Source organism: Alligator mississippiensis, chromosome 4 (genome assembly GCF_030867095.1).
Source record: "Alligator mississippiensis isolate rAllMis1 chromosome 4, rAllMis1, whole genome shotgun sequence".
In the NCBI taxonomy this organism is placed as follows: Eukaryota; Metazoa; Chordata; order Crocodylia; family Alligatoridae; genus Alligator; species Alligator mississippiensis.
Genome location: NC_081827.1, coordinates 161,368,312 through 161,394,380, shown reverse-complemented (window position 1 = coordinate 161,394,380; position 26,069 = coordinate 161,368,312). Strand labels below are relative to the sequence as shown.

Genomic DNA, 26,069 nt, shown 5'->3' with positions numbered 1-26,069 from the left:
CCTATTTACGTGAATTCAACTTACACGAAATTCCCCCAGAACACAATACTTGTGTAAATTGGGGTTTACTGTATGAGGTTATATATAGCTACACTCTGAGTATCACTCCACAAAGAAAAACCATAACCCGTTACAAAACCACGCCCGTGCAGCCCGCTCACCCGTACAAAGGCCCACTGGCCACCTGGACCCATTACAATATCTGCATTGCGCGCTACACACACACACACAAACAAACGCTAATCTCTCAAACCGGGCAACCCCTTCCTTTCATCCCCACCCCACTTGTGGGGTCACATACTCGGTTCACCTGTTGTCCGTGTCACTGTCGCTCCAGCTCCTGCTGGAGAACCCGCTGCTGCTGTCGCTGTCCTCAGGTCCATTTGCCTCTTCCTTTTCCTCGTTGTCACTGCCCCCTTCTCCGCATGGGGGAAGTTGGAGGGTCCTGTGCCACGTGTCTCTGTGCCAGGTGGCTTTGGCCATGTCCTCTCCATCCTCCACTACTGATTTCAAGTAGTAGGTCTGGAGTTCACTCACAGCCATTTATTCTCACACAGCCTACCACCTCTACATCCATATGCCTGTACAACAGGAGGTTTTTTAACACTACCTGCTATGGTTATTTCGGATCCATCCTGATGAGCACCTCCTGGTCCCATCCCACAGCTGCTGCATGGCACAGAGGAACCTTTCTGGGAAGAGCTAGGGAGTAACTCCTAGTGCCCAGGTCCTGTTGCACCTAGAGGGTGTCTAAGGTAAGCTCCTTCTGCCCCAGAAATTATGCATCTCCCTCAGAAAAGCAATCCTGCTCCAGCTCTATGGGGCCTGTCCATGGCTATGTTCTTGCCATGGACAGGCTAATACACCTCCCGCAGCCAACCCTGTTCCCTCTTTCAAAGGCTGCCAGTGGGCAGCCTTGTTGCCTGAAGAACACTGTAAGCACTTGAGCAGGGAGTTGCCTGCAGAAAGCCAATAGGAGAGGCGCACAGGGCTCTGTGCCTGACTCAGACTGTACTATCTCAGGCTTCAGCTTGCAAACAGGAGGGCAGCCCACCCAGCCTCTGCCTAGTACTACCTCAGCCACAGGCAGGGGTTGAATCCACATCTACCTGTGGGCTAAGCAGGGTTGAGGTCTCCTTCACCCTCCCAAAGAAGAATCCCTTGTCAATCCTTGAAGAAGATGCCTGGGCATCTTCTGATCCCTTGTCAAGCCCTGAAGAAGATGCCTGGGCATGCCGGGCAGGCTCAGACACTGTCTACCCACAGAGACAGCTACTGCCTTGCAGGGCTTGGTTCCCTCAACCCCTGGTGTGCAATCCTGGCCCAGGCAAGTCCATGGCAAGGCTCTGATTGGATTTCACTCCAGATCTTTTAGAGCCCAGCCAACCCCAGCAGGGTTAAAACTCATGCCAAAAGCACTTGCCCAGTGGGTTCTGGTTCTTTGCCATCTGGGGTAACTCTTGGGTTGTGTTTTCCAGCTCTTTTCCACAATGGCGAGAGCCGAACCCTTGTTAAAGAATGAAAGCTGAGGTTCTCACAGGCCACCTCCACCTCCACCTTCCTCTAAGTCTGGGGCTCCCTGCAGCGCTATCCACTCAGTGCAGGGCCCTTATGCACCCCGCATTTTCCCTTCCCACTCTTGGGTTCTCCATTTCTTCCTAGGGTAGGAGCTCTGGGCAACCCATTTCCCCTGCCATTTGGATTTCCTTTCATCCTGCCTGGGGAGAAGGCATCAGGCGATCAGGGTGTTACAAACTCACAGCAGTACCCAGCTCCCTCAAACAGAATGTACCTATGCAACACAGGCACATGCAAAGCTGTATGGGACCACAGGCCAGACCTGTATGGGACACAGGCCAGACTAGGGCACGTGTGCGCCCTGGCAGCTGTAACTCCAGAAAGGATCCAGCTCCAAAGAAGGCAAGCAAGCAACCAACTTGAGTTCCCAGTGCAACATTACAGCTCCAGGGGCGAATGTGACTCTCAGTTGCCTGAACAGAGTACTGAGTTGAACAGGGAAGGGATTTTTGTCTTTCTTCTTTTTGTCACCCACAACTAAGGTGTTATGGGGTTGCCCCAATCCTCCTGGTGATACCTAAAAAAACCCAGAGATTCCTGGCTAGAAGATCTTTCCCTTTAACTCTGGGTCATACCAACCACAAATGGGATCAGAAAGAAGTTTTCAACTGGTTCAGATTGGCATGGATTGTATGGTTTAGCCTTCCTCTGTAGTGTTAGGCCTGGTCCTTTTCCTAGGAACATCTGAGTATCTATTAACCAATTAAAACTCTGTCATTGCTGTGGCAAGGCGTTGGCAGAGCCACTGTCTCTCCTGCTTTTCCTTATGGCATGTTATAGGGTGTTTGTGGTGCCTAGGAGGTTATGCCTGGTAGCTGTATGTGAGGGTTCAAAATGGCAATTTGGGGAGGTTAATAGTTGCCTGCAAACACAAGGGACTGGATTCAATGGTGCAGGAGGCCCCTTCCAGCTCTGGGCTTCTATGTTCACCTCTCTTACAGCACTTACAAGACTGATACTGGGATGTGGCATCCAGTTCTGTTTCTAAAATGATGTGGAGAAACTAAAGTGGCAGAAAAAAGCCACAGCATTTATTTAAGAGTTGGAGAAGGCATCTTAAAAGTGAGAAGCCTGGAAAGCTCTATTTATGTAGCTTATCAGAAGGAAGGTTGTTGAGGCGATTTGACGACACTATAGGAACCATCGCAGGGAGGGAATGCCAGGCATGGTAGGGCTCCTTGATCTAGCAGGATGAGGCAGAGCAGGAACCCATAGCCGGAAGCTGATGCCAGACAGATTCAAATCAGAATGTAGGCACAGATTTTTCAGGGAAGGTGTTTAACCTCTACAACAGTCCCAAGGAGACAGGTCTTCAGGTCTTGCAGTCAGACCCAGCTGCCTTTCTGGAACAGATGTGTTAGTCGCAGGCAAGTTCCCAGGCTCAGTACAGGGAAACGGGGTGACATGGGCAGCCTGTGGTGGGGGAGGTCAGAGCAGAAAATAGAATTGTCCTTCCAAGCTTTAGAGTCTAAAACCTCTGAAACTTCTGTTTGCAAAAGCACGTGGTACAAAAGCCCAAATGTGGCAAGGCTTGACATTCAGATCTTGGCAGAAACTGTAGACCTTGATGTCAGGAGAAGGGGGTCCACATCCTGGATTTGTAGTGTAACCCTGCTCTGCTCCCCCCTTCATCTCTGTTAGGGAGATGATGATGCTCCCCTGATCCCAGAAGGGATACCAAGGCTTGATTTCTCTGTGTGTGTATCTTTTGATAACCCCTGAATGGGACCCAGGGAAAGGTGCCATAACAAAGTCACAAGAATCCATCTTCAACTACGACCAAGAGATGGATCCTGTAGAGTCTGCACTGTAGATTATTCTATGTAAAATTCTTCTTGAACCTTCTTGGGGCACAAAGGAATGAGATGATTTTCTAATTTAATAAGAGCACTTGGTTCCTTTCCTGATGCTAGATTGGGGTGGGGGTGGTAGGGAGGCATGTCTGACTGCCAACTGCCTCCTTTCTGGGGCAAAATGAGAACAGAGCTGTTTTGAGAAATCTGGCCCTTGAAGGTATAGTGCCAGGGCATCCCTGTCCATCTCATCAGAGGATTGCTGTGGGCTGATTTCATGTCCCGGTTTTAGCCTGCATAGAACCTCATTCAGTGGGTATGCTTTCACAGAGGGTTTGATTCCAACAACCACATCTGGTTTCCAAGAAAAGGTGGGGAGAGATCTCCCTCCCTGCAGCCAGACCCAGAGGTCAGCAGCTCCCTGCCAGAGCCTGAGCCAGAAACAGAGGAACTGACTCAAAGAGAAAATGAAACGGAGTATATTTCTTTCCTTACTCAAGCTGCATGAGACAGAGAAAAGTTCAAACTATCCAAGCACAGGACATGGAGCCATCCTTTGGTAAGGCCACAATCCTGTGATCTCTTCCACCCAGGACTGTGCTGAGCCCTTTGGACAGCTACAGGACTTCAGGCGGGCAGTATAGAAGAGATTCCCAAGCACCTGAGTAACAGAAGCTTGTTTTGGAGAGGCAAAGAGCACCCACAATTTGGCTTGATTCTCACTGAAATCAACCCTCAGATCTTCAGAGAACCAGACCTCTGGTGTCTTGTGGCTTTAGGCCACAGCGCTGTGAAGACGTTCACATGTGCTCAGCTTTCTGCATGGGGAGTAGTGCTGCTACTTCACAGGACTGATTGCTACATGTAAAGCTAAGCAGAAGTCTCTGCAGGTTTGGTGCTTACCTACAGATGTGGGCACGGCAGCCATGTGTGAAAAGGTGACAGAAGAAATAAGCAACAGCAGTAATAGGAAAATGTTGATGCCACCTAGAAATCTCCATTGTTTCAACAGTCAAGGGTTTTTTTTTCAGAAACAGAAGCAAATAACATTGTTTATGGCTGCAATAGGCCTCGGTTCCTACAGGAGGCTCAGCCCTGATAAATCCCAGCCATAACACCAGAACCTAAATGTATTTATTCCCTTCCTGCTTTCTCTCTCTTTAGTTTTAGCTTCCACCTTCCACTCCTGAGAGGATGGGTTTATGTTATACTCCAGTCAGCAGCTACAGGCTGGGGCGAGAGGAGCTACTCTAAAGCCGGGGGATCAGTGCCATTCGATCATGCATTTTTTCCTTATTTATTGTGGGCTTCTATGAACATGCATTGTGTTAAATCTGTTTCTTATGAAAATAACCGGTATTGTATATTATGGCGGTCCCTGGCTTTTAGCCTCTGTTGAATAGTTCTGATGTGCAATAATAATAAATTAATAATAAATAATGTATGGAAGCCAACAGTAATAATTCTTAGTGCTCAGAGCTTGAACCGCCCCAAGCACTGTAGTCATTGCAATCTTTCCTTTGGTATGGAATTGAAGATGCAGGTCAGGGCATGGCCTTGTCCAGGGTCTGGCAGTGAGTGAGTACTGAAATGGAAACAAAAGGGTGTCCTGGCTCCTTCTTTGAAGAGGAGTTGAAATTTCCCCTGAATGGCCTTCCTCAACTAATTTCATCAAAAATTTTGAATTTTAGTGTAGTCTCAATTTCTTTCACAAAATATTGTGTCCTGTTTACCAGAGCTACAGAGTGGGGCAGGACCATGCAGCCTTCAGACATCATTTTTGATGGAAAGGGACATATTTCTTCCAAAAATATATCCCCCAAAAGTGTGCCGGCCATCTTCCTAAATCTCAGCCCCTCTCAGTGCGTCAGGCACCTCACCACTCCAGTGGTGACGTTCACTTTCTTATTCTCCTCAAACCAAGGGCTGTGGCCTTGGCAAACTCTCCTTCCACATCCATACTGCCCTGACTTCTTAGCTTCTGGGTCTAGGCAGTCCAGAATATCTTTTGGCCTTGCTTATCCACCTCTTGAAGGGTCACGACAAGCATAGCAGCTTCTTAACCTGGCAGGGGAAATACCATATATCTGTGTATAAGAAGGCAGTTTTCCTGAACCACACCCCGGGAGAACTGCTCTGCTGGCGTGGTTCAGTACCTGCCAAGGTGCAGCAGCTTTAAACCCAGTTTATGGAAATGGGAGTCTCCTCCCTTGCTTGCTCCTGCAGCCATATGGCTGAGGGCAAGCAAAACTTAGGGACATCTGAACCCCAAGCCTCTGAGCTTGGGCCTGCAGGTAGGATGCCTGCCAAAGAATTTGGAAACATCTGAAGCCCTAGGTGCGGGTGGAGGATGTTTGCCGAGAATAGGGACACTTATGGTTCTGGGCTCTTGGATTTGGAAACAGTTTGGGCTAATTTGGCCTCGGATACAAATTTATTAAAAAAAAAAAAATCTCTTGGCCTCAGTCTCAGGCCCTGGTCTTCTTCAAGTCTGGGTGTGGCATGCTCCTGTGGCCTTGCTTTGCTGGACACATTTCCCAAGGACTCAAACCTGCCCCATAGCAGCACAGGGCAGCAGAGCAACTCTGAATCCAGTGCCTCTTTCACCCATAGCGTTTGACCTGCTGCTTTGCTTCATAAGGAGCCTTCCCAAAAGAGGTGGGACTTTGACTTTGTCAACAGGGTGTGCCAGGGAGGCAGGGCTGGCTAGCCAACCAGAAGAGGAGTCAATCCAATTTGTTTTTCACCGCCCATTAATATCTCCGAGCCTCTGGATTCTGGAAGTGGAGTGGCACTAGGTTTCCTCCCAGAGCCTGAGAGCATTTCTGGGAAATGCCAGGGCTGACACTGACTCCCAGGAAGGCTGCAGAGAGTTAAAGGACTTCTTAAGAGCCTGTCCTTACAGAAAAGAGTCGAGCCAGGGGTGCAATCAAAGGGAGTTTCCCACTCAGTATCAATGGGGCCAGAACTGCAGCCTAGGAATTTCAGGCTGTCTGAGGCTAGAACGGGTGGGCAATTATTTCAGGCAGAGGGCCGCTTACTGAGTTTTGGCAAGCCATCGAGGGCCACGTGACAGGCAGCCAAGGGCAGATAAATATTAATTTTCTAAATTTTGGAGGTACCCCATGGGCCAGATAGAATGGCCTGGCAGGCTGCATTTTGCCCACCCCTGGGCTAGAACCAGCCCACTCCTTCTTTGACTTGTAAAGAGATGCCAGGACTCAAGAAGGTGGTGATGGGCCACAGATCTACTGGTTCAACTCCCATTTGGAGGTACTCGTTGATTGACCAGTAGTCTGAATGAAACAGCTTTCGTGGGTCTCAATTCGATCCCTCATGAACAGGTAGCTATTCCCCAGAACCAGAGCTGCAGAGGTCAGTCCTGAAAGGGCCATGGAGGCATTTCCCCCCCACCTACTCCCCACTCCTAGTAGCATGTAGGCTGTGGGGCCTGAGAGTTGTGCCTGGTGGGAGAGAGAAGCTTTGGCCCTTTCTCCTCTGGACTGGATACCTATACCGCAGTGTTACATGCAAGTGTGATCGCAGGAGGGCCTGGGCACCAGTCACAGTCTGTCTTTTGACTTGCCTGGGATGTATAGGAAGCTAAGACGGAACCAATCCTGGCTCCTCCACATTCCTGTGGAATGGTTTAAATGCCAAAGAGCTGTCATTTGGGCTACCGGAGTAGGGGACAGGCTCTGAGGAGGTGGAGAGGTACACAGTGATTGCTGTACACAGGGCGGTCCTACAGCCAAAGCACTGCCCAGCTGTGGGAGGAGCAGCTGGCCGGAGGACGGCTCAGTGCTTTGGTACTGGCTTAGGAAATCCAGGATCCGTTGCTTGCTCTGACACCGATTCCCACTGTGCCCTTCAGCAACTCACCGAATCACCCAGAGCCCCAGTGCCCTGTCTGCACAGGAGGGATACTAGCCCTGCCTTGCTTCACATCCTGTGAGGTGCTCAAACACTATGGAGACTGGCACCACATAGGCAAGTCACAGCCACCAGGCCTGGCTGCTTGGAGTTGGGGATTACCTCCTGTGCATCCTTTTGCACATGCAGTCATAGTACCCTGTTTTGTGTACAAACATTTTGGAGGCCACGACAGGTTTGGGCCATCACGGTGGAAGCTGCCATACTGGTACCCAGAAGGGGCTCCTTCTTGATGAATCATTACTGTGGTTATAACCACTCTTAAAAAAAAATGTAGGGGGGCGGAATATACCTTGCACTAACCCCCCGCAGCTAGATGTTGAGCTGCATTTCCGGTGCTTTAACTTCCACCTTTAGACTAAGGAGATGGCAGCTTCCGGCTTGAGTGTGAAGTACCCTGGTTGTGTTTAAGACACTGCAAGAAAGCATTTCAGCAGCTGACGCTCTGCAGTAATTAGATGCAATAACCAGAGCCTTTTTTTTATGCCGTACTGGAGTTTTCCCTTCAGATCAATTGTTAACTGAAGTGAGAAACGAGATTTTTCCCCATCAGAGCTGTCAGCTGAAGATGCAGCTTTAGGACAGAGGCTGGGGAAGGCCGTTTTACCAGCACTGACTTTACCGTTTTACTTAAGTCTTTTTCCAACGATGTGTAGGAAAAAGGGTTGTGCACCTAGCACAGTAGTACACACAAAGCAGGCGGGGGGGGGGGGGGGAGTGGGGGCAGGGCCTTGAGGGCTTGTTTCACACTCTGTCATTAAAATTACCTTGTAACCCTGGGCAACTCATCTAGTGCATCCGTGCCTCAGTTTCCTCAACCAATAACATTCTGCAATGATAACTTCTTCCAGCATAAATAGTTGGGGGAGTTCAAAAATGACCCAGTCACCTGAAATTGGACTTTTGACTTACTTTAAACAAACTCTTACAGAATATGAAATCCCACCCCCCATTGAAAAACAACCACATTTTAACATCATTCTACATGCTTAAGCATCTACAGGATGAGGAATTGAGTGAAAAGGAAAGGAAAGAGTATGAGAGAATTTGGGGGTTTTTCAGGTTTTTTCATCTTCAATAGTCTAACAGGCAATACAGATAAAATAATTAATTATACTATATAGTGAATACACTATACTATATATTAGACTGTTCATTCCATCCAGGAAGAGTATACACCAACTGCAGAGGCTTCTTCAGCCTGACAAAAGGTTTTTAAACCTGAAAGCTTGCTAAAAATGTTTTTTTCCAACTATTAAAGTTGGTCTAATAAAAGACATCAGATTCACCCAAGGAACCTTGTCTGCCTATGTCCTTAGACCAACACGGCTACAACCTACACCCCAGTATACTGTATGTTATACACCTAGAGTATGTATGTGCATTATATGTGTATACTATACCTGAGGGTGCAGGTTTTAACAAATCTTTAAATGCTTTGAAAGCTGGCATAGGAAACTAATTTGCCCCCATGAAGTAGGCAAATATCTTTGTCCTTATATTACAGATGAGGAACCTGGGGCACAGAGAAGGAACATCACTTTCCCAAGCTCCAACAGTAATACTATTCAGGACTAGACCTCAGGCCTCTGGATGCTGAGTCTTGTCTTCTGACCACCAGCCCCACTAACTACTTGGCAGAGCAAATATGGGCCTCCACATATACCGATTAGAAGGGCGACCTTGCCAGTGAGATCCATGGCAGAAATGCTGCAGATCCAACTTGTTCTGTTCAAAGGCATTTCTATGTTACCAAGTACGTGACCCCTGAAAGACACATGCACCTAGCTAGAGGCTCCAGTTTCCACAAGACAGTCCCAAATTTGCTGAGTTTTGCAGATTATAAAATAATTCCAATTGCAGTACATGAAGGAGAGGCATTTATCTCCCCCTGCTCACCCTGTTACCCAATGAGAGGTAATTTCTTTTTTTGTTTTTTTAGCCTTCAGACAGAATAAAGTAACAGCCCCAGTGCCAACCCTCTTTTGGGGGGTGGGGGGAGGAGGAGGAGGAGGAGGAGGAGGAGGGCAGACATGCCAGAGTGACTGAAGATGGAGCCCCAGTCCAATGGTGGGGCCTAGGAAATGGGTCTCACTGAGGGAAAGAACTGGTAGGGTTTAGAAGCAGCCCTGGTTTCTGGGGGCAGGGGGGTCATATTCAGCGTGGTGCTTGGATTCCAGCCCTGCAGACACTGAATACCAGCAGGTACTAAGCCTGGGCCCAGGAACAGGCCCTAACTAGTCTGAGTCACATCTTATTTTGCCAGGCCCTGCACAACGGCTCACCCCTTGTACTCCTGCGTAGTGGCTTCTTAGCCTGGCAGGGGAAATACCATGTATCTGTGTCCAAGAAGGCAGTTCTCCTGAACCGCACCGCAGGAGAACTGCTCTGCTGGCGTGGTTCAGTATCCGCCGAGGCGCAGCGGCTTTAAGCCCAGTTTATGGAAATGGGGGTCTCCTCCCTTGCTTGCTCCTGCAGCCTTATAGCTGAGGGCAAGCAAAACTCGGGGGCATCCAAACCCCAAGCCTCTGGGTTTCAGCCTGCAAGTAGGATGCCCGCCAATGGATTTGGAAACATCTGAAGCCCCAGGTGCGCGTGGAGGATGTTTGCTGTTGGTAGGGCCACTTACAGGTCTGGGCTTTTGGATTTGGAATTAGTTTTGGGTAATTTGGCCTCGGATACAAATTATATATATAAAAAAGCCCTGCTGCCCTGCTGGAACGCCTTTCCAGACGGCCCCTTGCTCTCAGGGCCAACATGGAGAGAGCTGGGCCTGGGGTGTGAGCATCAGAGCTGGTGGGGGACAAGAGCTGGGGTTGGGGGGCATTACCTGAATCAGGTTTCCGTGGTGTTATGAGCAATGATTCGGGGCCAGCCCAGGGGCAGGGGCAACCACGAGGCAGCCTCTGTTATGTGTCTCCCACCCCCGCCCCGGCAGGACATTTGCCCACTGGAACTTGGCTTGTTTGCTCCAGCTGTGGAGACTTGGAGTGGGGCGGGGCAGGGGGCGCTCTGGGGGGCCTGGGGCAGAGCGAACCGCAGGGATGAAAGGCAGGTTTGTGTTTCCCGTCCAGCTGGAGCAGGCTCCTGCTGCAAGAAGGGTGGACGCCAGCTTGGACCAAGGAGTGGTAAAGCCCACGAGTCCCCCTGCAGTGGGACCCACAGAGCACTGCCCGGACCAGGCTCAGAAGAGGGCCCACTTGGAGTCGCACATCTTTGCTTTTAGCCCTATTTTACAGCTGGGAAAACTGAGGCCCAGAGAAGGGAGGGGCTTGACAGGGGCTCTGCAGGGCACGCATCTGGGGCTGGGGGAAGGGTGTAAGGAAAGGGGTGGCGAACACAGGACTCCGGGCTCTGAGGTTTGCCCACTCTCGGCTTCCGTCCTGGCGCAGCTCGGTACCTCGGACCGGGCCGCTACCCAGTGCTACAGAGGAGGGGTGGGGGGGAAGTGTACTGTCCCTTTAAGGCGGGACTTGTTTCTCCCCGTGGTTTGTTTACATCTTCGTCCGCACCGATCAAGACCCGATGAAGGACGCAGTGCGCAGCACTCGCTCTACTCCGATATCCTTCCGCCCTCCCGGGCCTCCCGCCCGAATGTCGCTTTGAGCCGCTTCTCTGTGCCGGTCCACGCGTCCACCCCGCCAACGTCGCTCCGTGATTTCGGAACCGGCCTCGGGCACTCGGCGCAAGCCTGACACTGGGCCTACGGGACTATTTTTGGATCATACCAATTATTGCAGTGGGGAGGGGGGGGTTCAGGCCGAGGCGCGGCGTCCCGCCGGAGCGAGGGGCAGCGTGCTCCTACCCACACCTGCCCTTAAGGACGCAGTTGAAGGCCGCTTGGCGTTTTTCGGCGCCCACAACGGGCTGAAGCCCCTGAAACACATGGACTGATCCAAGTTCTACCTCCTCTCTCATTGGCGTAGCCGCGTATGAACGACGCACGCTCTAACCAATCAAGGGCTAATCACGGCGAAGACCAATAGGTGGTGCCTTGTGCTTGGCTCCGCCCACAGCGCTTATTGATTGGCCGCAGGAGAAGCTCCGCTGCGCTTCTGGGAGCTGTAGTCGTTCCAGCCGGCGCAAGCTAGGGAATCGATCGGGGCGAGAGACCACGCATCCCAGCATGCCCCGGGGCGGCGAGCGGCAAGTGCGCCTGCGCGGCGCGGGGCGGAGCCTAGTACCTCTATTTAAGGCGAGGCAGAGGGCTGGGAACAGCAGTTGAGAGCTGGCGGTGTTGAGAGCGGGTGGCTGAGCTCGAGCTGGGAAGGGAGGGGCCGGGCGCAGGAGCCGGAGGGTGTGATGAGCGCGTCAGGTCTCTGCACGGTTCGGCACAGGCGCCGGGCAGTTTAGAGCCGCTGCAGCTGCCCTGCTCGGGGCGGGACTTGGCGGGATTAACCCCTTCGTGGCTCCGGACACTTTTAACCCCTTGGGGCCTGGAGTGGACGGTTTAACCCCTTGGCGGCTGGAGCGTTTCAGTGGCCCGGACGGACGGACTGATCGGGCCCCTGGCGGAGTCCCCCGCGCCCCGTCTCTCCCCGATGTGCGGGCCTGGGGCGGCTGCTGCGAGGAGCCGAGAAGAGGCGAGCACCTGTCCCTGAGCCCGCCCCGCGGCGGTAGCAGCGAGCTGGAGGAGCCCGGCCCGGCCATGGCTGAGCCCGAGCCCGGCCTCGACCTCGGCCCGGAGCGCTGCGAAACTTCTCCCTCCAAGTGTGCAGGTGGCGCGGGCGGAGAGGAGCCCTTGGCGGAGCCGGCCCCCGCCGCCGCGGGGCTGCGCCAGGACGAGGACAGTAGGTGGCAACCGAGAGAAGCGCAGCAAGAGGAGGAGGAGCAGGAGCAGGGGGTGTGTCCGGGGGCCGAGCAGGCCGCTGCCGCGCCGACCGAGGCAGGCCCGGACTCGCCCTGCCTGGAGGGTGGCGCTGCCGAGGCGGGGGGCGGTGAGAGCCATCCCCAGCCGTGCCAGCGGGGCTGTGGTGGGCAGCGCTGCCGGGCTGCTGTGGGAGGCGGGCAGGAGGCCTGGCCCCAGCAGCGCCAGCTGGGCAAGAAGAAGCACCGCCGGCGGCCGTCCAAGAAGAAGCGGCACTGGAAGCCCTACTCCAAGCTGAGCTGGGAGGAGAAGCGCAAGTTTGACGAGAAGCAGAGCCTGCGGGCCTCACGCCTCCGCGCCGAGATGTTTGCCAAGGGGCAGCCTGTGGCGCCCTACAACACCACGCAGTTCCTCATGGAGGACCACGACCAGGAGGAGCCTGACCTCAAGACCGAGTTCTACCCGCGGCGGGCGGCCGCCAAGTCAGACACCAGTGAGGAGGACTTCATGGAGGAGGGTGCCGACGAGGATGGCGGCAGCGATGGCATGGGTGGGGATGGCAGCGAGTTCCTGCAGCGGGACTTCTCCGAGACCTACGAGCGGTACCACGTGGAGAGTCTGCAGAACATGAGCAAGCAGGAGCTGATCAAGGAGTACCTGGAGCTGGAAAAATGCCTCTCTCGGATGGAGGATGAGAACAACCGGCTGAGGATGGAGAGCAAAAAGTACGGTGGGGACTCGGCCGAGGACACTAGGGTAAGAGACCTGGAGCTGGAACTGGACAGATTGAGAGCTGAGAACCTGAAGCTGTTGAAAGAGAATGAACTTCACAGACAGGAGGAGACCCCACTCCCGCAGTTCGGGGAGTGAGAGAGACTCGGCCGGGGCTGGGGTGGGGGGGAGGACTTTTTACAGTGTTGGAATGTAACATTATATACATATGTGTATATACAGGACAGCGGACCGTTTTTATGATGCATAAACAGAATAAACCACAGCCTTGTATTGTTTTGAAAATATAGCTATAGCTTAGTGTGCGTTCTGTTCTTAATCATGTGCAACGGAGATTTCCCTTCTCCGTTTTTTCTTTTAAAATGATTGTGACTGGGGTGAGGGGGGGGTTGATGTGTAAGTAAAACTTGACTCAACTTACAATGCTTTTTTGTGTGTTTTAAACCAAAAAGAGAGAGAGAATCCCCAGGAGGAAGAAAAATAAAACCCCAGGAAACTGTAAATCAGCCAAATTCTGACAATAAAATCCATTATAGCATTCTAATAAACCTAATTACTTGTAAATATAACAGTTTCAGTGTGATTTTCTAGAGCAAATATTCAAAATATCATTCTCTCAGGTGGGAATATGTTTTGAATAATGTTTTTTGCTGTATCTGTATCTCTTAAATAGTCAAGACTTCAATAGTTAACACTTAACTTGCTAGCAACTGAATCTCAGTAGCCATATGGCATAGCTTTTCCCTGCAGAAGACAATCTCCTATTTCTACGTCTAATCCTGCTAAAGGCATTAAAGTGGGTTCACAAACTCATTTCATTTCTGGTGGTCTAAAATACTAATTTTAATACAAAAGGATGGTGCAGGGTGGGTGGAAACAATATATTCTGTATTTTGCCACTGTTATGGCTTTTTATAATAGCAATCCATTACCTACAAGTGACAAATGTACTCATGTATATTCTTCCACCTACACTAATTTAAAAGGGCAGGACTATGGCATACGAGTGCTATGGGCAGGTTACCTCCAGTTTAGAAGTGGGCTAGCCATTTAAATGTTTGTCCATTTACTAAAGTTGAGCAGCAGCTTTGTATTGGGAGTTCACTAATCAGCAATAATATAAGCCTGAAGTGGTCAGAGAATAAGATGGATCACTGAAATGATGTGCCATCTTTCAACCTTTTATTTTTCCAACATCTGGATTGGAATCAAAGCAGGATAAAGAGGCACCTGTATACCTTCTGTCCAACTGTGCAGCCTGTATCCAATATGAAAATCTATTAACTGGTAAGTTTTATAGTGCAAAGTGTGTGCACCAGTCCTACCTTGTTCTAAAATTTTTGCAATCTTGTGTAATTGGAGATGGTCACTCAAGGTATCTCAGAAAAGTGCATGTCTAAAAAGAGGTTTTCACCTCAGTCAACCTTGCATAGGGAGTACCAGCAGTCCTAAAGTATAACAAACCTATAACTGGCAGCCATTTAAACAGTTTGGTTGTCTTTTTCACGGGTTGTCAATCTTTCATTGGCTTAAAAATAACAGTTGCACTCAAGGTGGATACCTAACCCATGGGTACACCTTATGCAGCCCTACCTATGTTGTCTTACAGCAGGCAACTATGGGGTTAGACATATGCAAGAGGAACATGTTACTGTTCTCAGCTGGGAATGTTTAACAGTATGGGTAGACTGCAGCAGTAATTGAGGTTTCACAAAAATATAAATAAATAACCCTATACACAATGTAGGAAATTCACAACAGCTGGCCAGGCTCAGTCCTCCTGCCTGAAGACATGTATTGACATGAATTCTTAACTTTTGGAATGAAAAACAAAAATACTAAAGGTCTGTGTTTTTTTGGTGAAGCTTTGTCCTCTTAGTGCTTTCCTACTGCTATGACATCACTTGGCAGAAGCCGGGGCTGGTGCACTACAGCTTAGTTGCAGAGAGAAGTATGTGGTTAAGTTGTCACCACAGAGTGTGACAGTACTGTGTATCTTCCAAAGAATAAACATAGAGGGCAAAATACAATATTTATTTATTTTAAATCTTACATTATTAAACATGCAAGATCATGCAACAAGAACATAAGTATGTACTCTTACACAGTGATTTTAGCATTAGGCATGTAGCAATCTGCCAACATGAGTTAGGAATTTTCTAATACCCAATTAATGTGAAAAATGAAGAAAAATTGTTAGATGCATCAGCAGTAAATATCCTCACTGAAGTGCATTTTCTCAACTTAAACCAGATCAGCTATGTAGATAAGTCTCCCTCCACTAATATAATATTTGCCATTTATATAATTTGGTGGTAGTCCTGGAAAACAACATGAAGTCAATTGCAAATGTGTTGGCAAACCCAAGGTAACTGGCAGAGAAATTATTCACATTAAAACAAGAGTAATGTAAACAGGCACAGAGCTTCCTTCACGGTAGAGAATCAGCTTCCCAACCTATTTTGATTTAATTTGTTATTTCTACTTTGGATTATGCTGCCATTGGTCTCTGGAGAGTACTTTAGTGGAAAAGAGTCTTGTAGTAGGATATGAGGCTATGATTTCTTTTTAGATGCTGTGGAGGCACCAGAGCTTTCCACTAAGAAAGCTCTTCTGTCAGCTTCCCTCTGTTTAACGGACTCCAGGTATAATCTGCAGCGTGTTGGGCAACCCTAGCAGATGAGGCAGGTTACAAAAATGGAGGCAGTTCCACTGACAGGGCAAGCCTATCATATTAAAGAACTTATGAAATCTGCAACAGGTATGACAATAAACAATCCAAGTTGCAGAATGCTGATTTAACATGCTCTCTCCAACTCATCCTGCTAAGGAGACAACCTGTCACACTATGCATCAACTACAGCTTCTTCAAGAAATGATTCTGGACACAGAGTACATGGTAGTTAAGGTTGGAGGTGACAAACATCTGACCAGATAATTCTGCCTAGTCTCACATAATCTTGGTAGCCAAAAATGAAAGTTGCTTTGTAAAGAGCAGTACTTAAATTTAGTTGATAAAACATTGTGATGTCTTTAGTCCAGAGCAAGAACCTCCCTAGAATGGCCCTTGCCAGACTCTGTGGACTTTCTCCCTCAAACAAGCATCACATCAGTCTTTCTTGGGCTTCAGCCACCCGTCCTTTAAAAAGGCTCCAAAATCTTCAGTACACAGAGATCAAGGAGACTGCTAAGGAGGAAAAGCTGCATGTCAATGGCATAATACTAGCACTGCAACCAGTGTCATCTAAATATCTAATGGTTGTACAAGAGTAGTAAAGGATCTGCCTTGTGAGACTTGGCAGATCAAAATTCTCCTTTATTATGAGACTTTTGGAGCCTCCTGGAGAGGTGTAACTTACTGCCAGTCTGGCTGATCCTGCTAAAAACCAGGCTATGATTGACCAACTTCATCTGTACAGCAGCTGGTTACAAGTGTTTTAGAAACTGGTTTGTATATACTTTGTACAGAAGTGGATCTCTTGACGTTGAATGTTCAAAGATGCTTCACTTGTGAGTTGTTTCCACTTGCTGAGAAGGGAACTGTTTAAATATTTTTCACTGTCCTAGGGAGAAGATAAAGACAGCTGATCCCAGAAATACAACATAAAAACAGAAGTGAAAAGATTAGACTATGAAATCCAGTTACAACTGGTGCCTTTTGCAATGTGGATAGAAAGCAGCATACAGCAGGATGTTCAGTCAATTAAAATGATAGTTGTAATAAATATGCTAAAAGGTAGTTACAGGTTTCCCTAGGTTTATGATGTACATGCATTCCTGGAAAATGGTGCATAACTTGAATTCGCATAAAGGGAACCCACTTTACAAACAGGGATACGTTCCAAGATCTCAACTGTACTGACCCCCAGACCCATTTCTACCACTTTTAAAAGACAATTTTAGTATTCGCCAACAGCAGACAGTACACACAAGCACAGGGCACTATCATAATGGGGATGGGAACTACAGAAACACGTGTCACAGACAATGAGCGAGGAGCACGGATCCACACAGGAGACTATATTTTGGTGCACATCACTCCCACAATGCAGCTGACTGCAGGCTTCCACCACACCAATCGCATAAGAGTAAATTTACCTCACATATAACAAATTGGTATAAAAAGGGTCATCGCGTAAGTGAATTCGCACATACAGAACCTACATAAAACGAAGGAAACCTGTACACACCACAAATTACAAAATGAAATAAAAGGCTTAATGTTGATAGTAAATGAATTGATCATTTCTGGCATTTTTTATTTCTTTTTAATACAAAGAGAAGGAATCTGAACAAGTGTAGGAAGCACAAGAGCAATAATTCTTCCTGTAGACCGTAACTACAGGAATTAACTTAACTGATTAATAAGATGAAATAAAACTGGTGGCAGAGGGTAGTCTTTGCAGGTCTTTCTGGAACACGTGCCTTGAAATGTTATCTTTACCCTCAGAACAAGTGAGAACATCTACCATTGATTAAAAATTAAAAAATCTGCACAGGAAGGAAAGATTCAGCACTAATTTCCTAAAGAGTGGATATGTCTACACATGGTCCTGACTGCAGTTGTTACTGCAAGTACTAAATGACACTGTAATAACCGCCGTTACTGTGCAGTCCTGGTGGTGCATGGGTCATTTCCAACCCTACTGCACAGTAGCATGTTGCTACTGGCACAGCAGCACTAGCATCACAGTTTGTGCCTGCTGATGCTATGTCGCCATAGCTTGTCGTATAGACATGCCCACTGTGTCCTTAAACAAAAGCAGCGAACAAACGTGAGGGAACCAAGAGATAGGCTTATGCACAACACTTCTTTGGACTGAAAACTATACCAGAACAAAATGGGCTCAAGTGGAAACACCAGAGAGAGATCCAGCAAGAACACACGTCCGTTTCTAATGTAACTAGTGTATCTTGCAAGTTGGTCAGCATAATTTTGCTGCTAGATTGTTCATGTTTGCCATAATGGATAGGCTTGGTATTGGAAACAATGCTAAGTCTTATTTATATGTAGAATTTGTACCAGTTTTGCTTGATTCCATTAGATAGGAATAATAAAAATGGCTATCCAAAGTTCTAGATGCCCTGACACTTGACCTGTTGCAATGTAATACATGGGCAGCACTAAGGGAAGGTAATAGAAGGTAATAAATAACTTTGTCAACCATAAAAATAACTCCCCCCCCCCCAAAACAAAAACTTATTTGACCCCCACTGATACAGGAACGCACTCTAAACCCCTTCCAAAAACCCAAACGGCTTTTGCACTGTTTAGCAAGTCACCAAATTTGGTCTAGTTCCAAGCGTAGGTTCTGGGGCCCTGAACAGTATGTTCTGGTTTGTATCCTCCCTATTTCTCTTTAAAAATGTAGTCAAATCAGTGCAAGCTGCTGTAAGGACACACATATAAGGTTAAGCCAATCAACTAGGGAGTCTGCACTCAACAAAAATCCTACTTACAATTAAACCAGCACAATTCTGCAAGATGAGCAGCAATCCAGTTTTAAAATGAAGCATAATTAGATTAAACCTGCAATTTAAGGTGAATAGAGTTGACTGAAGTCAGAGTTAAACAGAAAAGCAGTCATAGGCCAAGCTGGTTGCATGCCTAACCAGTTAGAAGTGGTAACTAACTATGATTAAGGAAAGACCAAGCAGTAAAATAGTGATGGGATATGGGAACAAAATATTCCTAAATCTGACAGCACAGTGATTTAGCCAAGAAATTCTCTGTAGAAAAGTGGCCCTGCCGATTCTGACCTTCCAAGTGCAAAGGCTTCTACTTTATAATTGTACAAACTAAGCCCCTGCTCCAGTTTAGAACACAATTTGCACTTAGGCAGTAGCAACTGGGCCTGTGTGAAGAGGAAAGCATTTGCTTCAGATTCGGCAATTTGGAGGGACAGTGATTCGATTTGGTGATTCGAATCACTGTCCTGATTTGATTCGGCCGAATCCGAAGATATTCGGTGCCAAATCGTATTCAGCCAGGCTATACAGGCAGGCAGTGCCGGCGGGAGCAGCCAGACAAGCCCCAGCTTGAGCCGGCAGCCCCAGGAGAAATTGTGGCTCATCTGGCTGCTCCCCCAGCTGCTGACCTGCCAGGGCAAGGCAGGCAGTGCTGGCAGCCCTGGAAGAAGCTGCGAGGTCTGGGGGAATGATTGGGAGCTGGTGTGGGGAATGACTAGGGAGCTGGGGAATCAAACCAGGAACTGGGAGGAAGTCCCCGTTTGTTCCCCCAGCCCCCGATCATTCTCCCCAGCCCCTGCAGCTTCTCCCAGGGTTGTCAGCACTGCCTGCCTCGCCCCAGTTGGGGGGGGGGCAGCTAGGGGAGCAGTTGGATGAGCCGTGGCTTCTCCCAGGGCTGCCAGCTCAAGCTGGGGCTCGTCCAGCTGCTCCCCCAGCACTACCTACTACTGCCTGCCTGTACAGTCTATGGCTGAATCTCCGAATCTCTCCAAATCGATTCGGAGGCTTCTGATTCGACTCAGAGAGATCAATGGCTCCCCCGATTTGATTCGGATTCAGAGATTCAGTCGCTGAATCGGACCATATCTCCTCCAAATTAAATTGACTACCGAAGCTTCGCACACCCCTAGTAGCAACCAAGGGTTTTGGTGTTTTATAGCTAAACTATTTCATTCTATGGGTAAGCCAACATTACTGCAGTGACTAAGTAACCTGCCCAGTCACATGCTCTGTGGCAAAACCAGACTTCCTGACAATATCTTCATATGCCAAAATATCAAACTATATGCCTTAGCTACCACTATGCCAGACTATATAGCAAAAGACACTTTCCATGCCTGCATATAGAATCATAGAAAATTAGAGTTGGAAGGGACCTCAGGAGGGTATCTAGTTTAACCCCCTGCTCAAAGCAGAACCAGCCTGACTAGATCATCCCAGCCAAGGCTTGTCTACCTAGGACTTAAAAACCTCTAAGGATGGAGATTCCATAACCTTGCTAGGTAGCCTATTCCTATGCTTTACTATCCTCCTAGTGAGAGAGGTTTTTTTCCTAAAAACCTAAACTTCTCTTGCTGCAACTTGTGACCATTGCTCCTTGGTTCTGCCACAGTTCTCTACTCTCAGGATTCTGAGCCTGCTTTTGCCTTCTCAAAACTGCTTGTAAACACTTCCATGCACCATGTACTTGAGATTTACACATGATGTGGCAACTATTCCCAACAGCTCAAGGAATGAAACTAACCACTCAAAAGGTTTCCCCCAGGTTATCTATCACACTATTTTAAACTACTAGTTGAAAAATTACCAATCCATCCATAAAATACACAGGAACTTTTACCTTTTTTCAAAGTCTCCACACAGAGCACAATGACAGTTGCTCCCTCACTTAACAAACAGCAGGAGAGGGCAAGGCATATTCAATGTGATCGTTTGGATTCAGTACATGAAACTTCCCTAGGGGAAGTCTGGGCAGAGTTTGGTTTAAATGCGTGAAATAAAGGATTATATTCCAGGGATTATTTTCCAGATACACTGCCTAGAAAATTACAGTGTGTAATAGGGAATCTGAAGACTGGAAAAAAGGACGTCTTCAAGGAAAACAGAAGTTCAGTACCATATGTTCATGCTAAAAAAAATAAGACTTTTCCTCTTAGTCTTGCCCTCACTTGGTTTCTGACACAAGACTAGCTTTGTAATAATTTTCTGGTATCATGGTAAAATCATATTTAGTAACTTAACGGAAAGACTTTGGGAAAAGCTCAATAACATTTCAGAATATTTTTTTCAGAGTATTTATTCCATTTTGGTGCAGTATTAAGAATGAGAATGTAGCAGGGAGTAAGCTTTAAGACTACTACTTCTGTGCATTTCTAACCATATTTTGTTAGTGACGCGGGTTCAAAACTGCCAACCAGTTACACCCGTGTAAATCTTGAATAAGGCTACTATAATCTGTTAAATATCAGATTTACAATGGGATAAAAGCAGTAAATTTGCCTCTCAGTGGGCATGTCTACACATCACGTTATGGCAACGTAGCAACCACGCGGGTCTATATGCGATTGCTAGCTATGTCACCATAGCAGTGCACTCCCTCACTTATAGCATGCCGCTACGGCAACGTAGCGAGGAAATATGAGCATATGCAGCCGATACAGGGCCGTATGGGCAGTTACTGTGCCATGTTTTAGTATTACCAAAAGGAAGTAGTAAAGCATGGCACAGTAACATCGCCATAGGGCAACATGGAGATGCACCCAGTTGCAAAAATAACGCACCCCAGGCATCAAGCATATACTTGAACCTTATACTGATATTTTTTGGAAATAACTCTCGAAGTGTCTTACAGAGGTGGCCATCCCCTCCATTTTTATACCTATAGCAACCAAGAGCTAAAAACCCTCAGGAGAGCCCAGCGTCCCATTCACAGGATCACTTGACCTCTCTTGCAGGACAGTACTTTTGTTATAAGCAAGTAATTTAAGTCCTTTTCTAAAGCAAGCTGTGAGGTATTAACAAATCAGCTAATATTCCTAAACATAACATAATACAGCTCTCCTGGCTACTTCTGAGGCTATGGGAGTTTTGAGGTAGGTGATTATACAGCAGTGCTTCTCAACCCCATTAGACCCAAGGCGACCCTTAAAAAAGGCCAGCCCTATGCTTTCACTTGTTTTTTGACTAGGGAGAAGCAGTCGAGTAGTTTTTCTGTCGCAAAGGACTCAGCCAAGCCACAACACAGCAGAGCGCTTGCAACGCCCCGATTCCAATGTGAAATCTCTGGGTTTATCTCACGCATCCTGTGTCTGTGATTGCACATCCTGCAGCGCACCCCAGGGGCTTGGCAGCCAGCCCTGGCTGGACGCGCTGTTACACAGCACAGGTACCACACCTGTTAGCGTCCTCTGCAGCAACGAAACGTGTCATCTCCTCTATTCAGTGTCACTGAGCACTGCGCCCGAACGGCTCCTCTTTGCTCCCAGGCACGGGCTAAAAACAGACGATTTGGTTCAAACCCCCAGTCGGATTAGTCCGAGATATGAGCCCCATCAAAGCGGGGGGCGGGACAGCCGTTCACACGAGGCAGAGGAGGCAGCCGGGGCTGACCCGGGGCAAAGCAAAGCGCTCGGGCGGGTACTTCGCGGGTCTTTCACGCGGGACAACGCACTGCCCCGCGGGAGGGGCAAGGCGCTCGCATCCGAATCAACCCGCCCGGCTGTACAGCTACTCCGAATTAATCACGTGCCACTACGGGGGTACCGACCCCAGCGCCCCGCTGCTGCCAGGCGGCCCGAGCGAGGGGAGGGAGGGGGAACCCGCGGCCCTGGGGCAGATGCGCACTCTGGCCGGCACTGCCCGCGCGTCCGCTCCTCCTGCATGGGCTGCCTCAGCGGCGGGAACGAGCCCGCGGCAGGGGAAGGCCCCATGGCACGAGGAGGAGGCCACAGTCCCCCGCGTCCCCACACCTCGCAGACAAGCCGCAGCGGCGCGGCGTGCAAGCTCCCCTCATAAAATGGCAGCCACCACTCCCCCTCCAGCCGCCATGACAGTCCCCAGCTCCGGGAGCGGCGCGTCCAATCAGCTCCCGCCGCCCAGGTGATTGACAGCTCCCTTCCGCCTAATGGAAAGCAGCAGAGCGCGGAAACGGGCGCGATCCAGAAGCCCCCGTCGCAGAGGTGTGTGGGAATTGTGGTCCTGGTGGGCGAGCCTTTGCTCCATGAAGCAGGGGGTAGGGCTTTGAAAGGACTACTACTCCCATGGGTGACTACTACTTCCGGGTGGCGCTCCCCTTCCCCTTAATGAACGAGCCGCAGAGCCGCGTCGAGCTGGGGGAGGGATACGCTATCGTAGCACCTGGACATGGGCAGCAAATAGGTTAATTACGGTACAAACTGCAGTTCTGCCCCTAGCTGGGCGGTCCAGAGCCTTTGCCTTCTCCTCCTCCGACCCCGGGCTCCAGGAATAAATGCGCACGCAGAATGCAGGGCGGGGTGCAGTGGTTTTCCTTCTGTGGTTTACAGGCCCTGCCCCTACAGCGTCGCCCCGCCCGGCCCTCCAGATAGCAGTGTTGTATCCAGGCCTCTGACTATGTCCAGGCGCTGCCCCTGAAGAGTCCCCAGCCCCTGGGGTCACTGCTTCATACCCACAGGCTTGCACAGCACATGAGTGTCCCCCCAGCTTTCCTTTCCCTAATGTGGTTGCATCTAAACATCTGCAAAAGGCAGCAGCAGGACCCTGATCTCCCCCCACCAACATCCCCAGAAAACAGAGGGGTTAGGCTACAACGCATGAGCCACACACGGGTTGCCTGGCCTTTTGCTGCCTGCAAAATAATGAGCAAAGGTTTTCAGAAAATGCGTTTCCCTCGACCAGCTGCCTCCCTGTGAAGCATGTGATTCCTCTCCCTTTGCAATGCCTGTAAAAATGTCTTGTCTTGGAGAGCTTGTCTCAATGCCTGGTCCCACAAAAGATATCCCCTAAGAAATCCTCTCCTTGCATGATTTCTGGGCCGTCATGGTGATGACATGGCTCTGCTGTCCTTTTCAGCAAGGGTTGTTTCTGAGGACATCTGCATGTGGAATTGCCTAGGCTTGCCTGGCTGCAGCTGGAAGCTTTCTTCCTAATCGCCCCTTGCCAGATAGGAAGGTTTTATTGAATGGCATTTGCCAAATCAATGTGTTGTACAGTAATGCTTGCATGCCTTGCTGTTGCCTCCAGCCATTTTCCCCCTTCAAAAGCAAAGGTGTGGTGAGAAATCTCATTGCCGTTTGCGCAGCCAGGATTCTGAAGGCTCCAGATGCAAGTCTCAGGGACTGCAAATTGGTCTTTTTCAATAAGAAGAAACTATGATTTTGCATGGTTTTGGGAAACAGGACAATAGGAGGGCTGCTGCTGCTTTGTCAGCCTCCCCCAGACTTCCCAGCTTATTTGAGAGAGAGACCCCTTCATTTTGGATTCAGGCTTTCAAATCATTCCAGTCTGGGAAGGAGAGATTTTTTTTTGTGGTGATGTATTTAAACAGGACATTTAAAATCTGGTTCTGTGTTGTTGTTCCTCCCCCCAACTCAGAACTGTCACAGCCAGCTGATTTCTGTTTCTGTTGCTCCACAGTGCAACCTGCTGCAGGAAAGGCTGCTGGGATCTTAGGCCCTCCCTTCTGTTGCAGACTGCAGGCGCTTAACTCTTTAATGTCTTTTCCTCCTTCCCCCATGTCAGTTTGCTTAATGAAAGCTCCGAAATTAAAGTGGGGTTTAGAGAAAGACAAATCTCCCCCACTCCTAGAGGAAATGGGCTGGTGCTAAGAGTGCTTGTTTTCTGCCATCTTTTAAGGGCAGCCAACATGCAGTTATTCTGTAGAAGAATATGATTCTTGCTCTCAAGTGTTTATGGTCTCTACCCTGACTCTTTGAGCTGCTCCCTGTGTGTGTATTTGAGGGGTGAAGGGGGGTCGTCCTGTAGGAAGTAGCCTGGAGGATCAGACACCTCATAAACAACACAAGCGTGCACTGTGACCCTTGCTCCAAGGCATAAATGAGCTGAGTTGTGGTGTGAGTTACCATACTTTCAAATCTACTCAAAGAAACTTTGCCATACTTGTCAAAGGCACTTTTGTAGGGCTCCTCTGGAAAGTCTTTGTTGTTACTGGATACACTGTTGCCAGCCCTGATAATCCGTGCTCTGAATGGCCTTATTTCCTTATCTGTGGTTTATGATGATTTGTCTGAGATCTGACACTATTGCTGTCAGGCCTTCTTAGTGTTTTAATCCTGGCAAATAAGTGTGGTAGGGTAATGACAATATACTTTGGGGGCAGGGGATATTTTTATCCCAACACAGCTTTGTATATTAGTCAGACATTTTCTGTTAAGCATTCTTGGCTGTGGTAAACTGGGCAAACTGATTTTGTTTCCCAATTTTTGTGGGCTTTAGTTTCCTAAAGTGTTCTTTTTAAAAAAAATGCAATTTTAGAAGATTGTGCAGAGCACTAAAAAATGTGGTGAGGAATGGTCCAGTTGTGACTGGAACAATGGAGGAGGGCCAGAGTTTCAAAGGTATTTCTCCACCTAAAGAAGTAGGTAGGTGCTTCATGGGATTTTTGAAAAAACTCTCATCTTCCTTTACAATATCTATAAAACACCAGTCACACTGTCAGCACTAAATACATGAGCAGGGGAAAAATAGCCTACCCTTATAGCCAGTCTATTTGCAGGATGGAGACAGGGACTTAGCTTTCTCTGGAGTCCGCTTAAATGGGGAATTTCTATGCATATGAATTAGAGAAATTGGTAGTGTGTTGGTGCCCTGTTGCTGAGTTAGCTAAGACCCAACATGATTGGTTGGTGGTGCTATGGGAACCCCCCCTATACTCCTTCCAGGTCAGGAGGCAGCAACAGGCTACTTCCTGAGTGAGAGGCAGCATGGCTATCATCATCACTATCAAGCACTGTGCCTGAACTAATTAGCCTTTCAAGAGAACTAATTAGCCTGTCCACAGCACCAGGCTGTGCACTTACATAAACCAGAACTCAAGAGTGGTGTGAACTACTTCTGGCTCCAGAAGTCTGAAGAGCACCAAGGATAGTTGTCCTGGATTTTTGTTCCTTGAAAATTAATTGCTTTTATCGCCCTGTGTCTTTTAAGTGCCCACATCCCTTTGAAAATCTGGCCTTGGGTGACATAACGGATTTGCTCCATCTGTTTTTCACTTCCAAGAATACTTCTCCCAAAGGGAGGGAACCACCGCCCAGACACGCTGGATAAAAGCTGGAAGACGCACAGCATACAACAGTGCCGGGTCACCTGGGGCAACAGCCTGGGTCATAGTATGGCACATTTCGGAGGTACAGAGGGCAGATGTGCATCTCATCTCCTCGCTGATGGTGGCAGGGTGCTGGTCACTTCATGCCTTTTGTGGCTTTGGAAATCTCCCCTGTACAAGTTTTCCTCGCTCACTAATAAACATCCCTGGAGGGTTTCAGGTTGCAAGTGAGAGGCCAAGCCCTATCTTTCCTTGTGAGTATTGCTGGGATCACCGTTTGAGCTCTCTGGGACTGGAGTTCACTTCATCTATCTAAGTCCAGAGTATTTGGACTTGATGCAGGAGAAGGGCAGAGGGTTGAAATCTGCCTCAGCCTCTTCCTGGGGAAGGGAAGGCACTTCAGCATGACACTTCAGTGGCAGTTCGCTTAGTAGGAGAGCCGTTGTGACTCTTTTGGAGCAAGGACACTTTTTTTTTTTATCTGTGTGCATAGGGG

At 48.6% G+C, this 26,069-nt stretch overlaps 1 protein-coding gene and 1 long non-coding RNA gene across 2 annotated transcripts; one reads left to right on the top strand and one right to left on the bottom strand.

Annotated features, from left to right (window-relative positions):
• Positions 1 to 11,452: 11,452 nt before the first annotated feature.
• Positions 11,453 to 13,412, top strand: HEXIM1 (HEXIM P-TEFb complex subunit 1). The gene has a single exon (XM_006278595.4). It carries the CDS (start codon positions 11,953 to 11,955, stop codon positions 12,979 to 12,981), a length of 1,029 nt encoding a protein of 342 aa, XP_006278657.1. The 5' UTR covers positions 11,453 to 11,952; the 3' UTR covers positions 12,982 to 13,412.
• A 1,451-nt stretch (positions 13,413 to 14,863) lies between these two features.
• LOC132250318 (uncharacterized) lies at positions 14,864 to 22,570 on the bottom strand. Its single transcript, XR_009461994.1, has 2 exons — positions 21,707 to 22,570; positions 14,864 to 16,406 (listed from the first exon to the last, which is right to left on the bottom strand). It is a non-coding gene; the product is annotated as an uncharacterized LOC132250318 (long non-coding RNA).
• Positions 22,571 to 26,069: the final 3,499 nt, after the last annotated feature.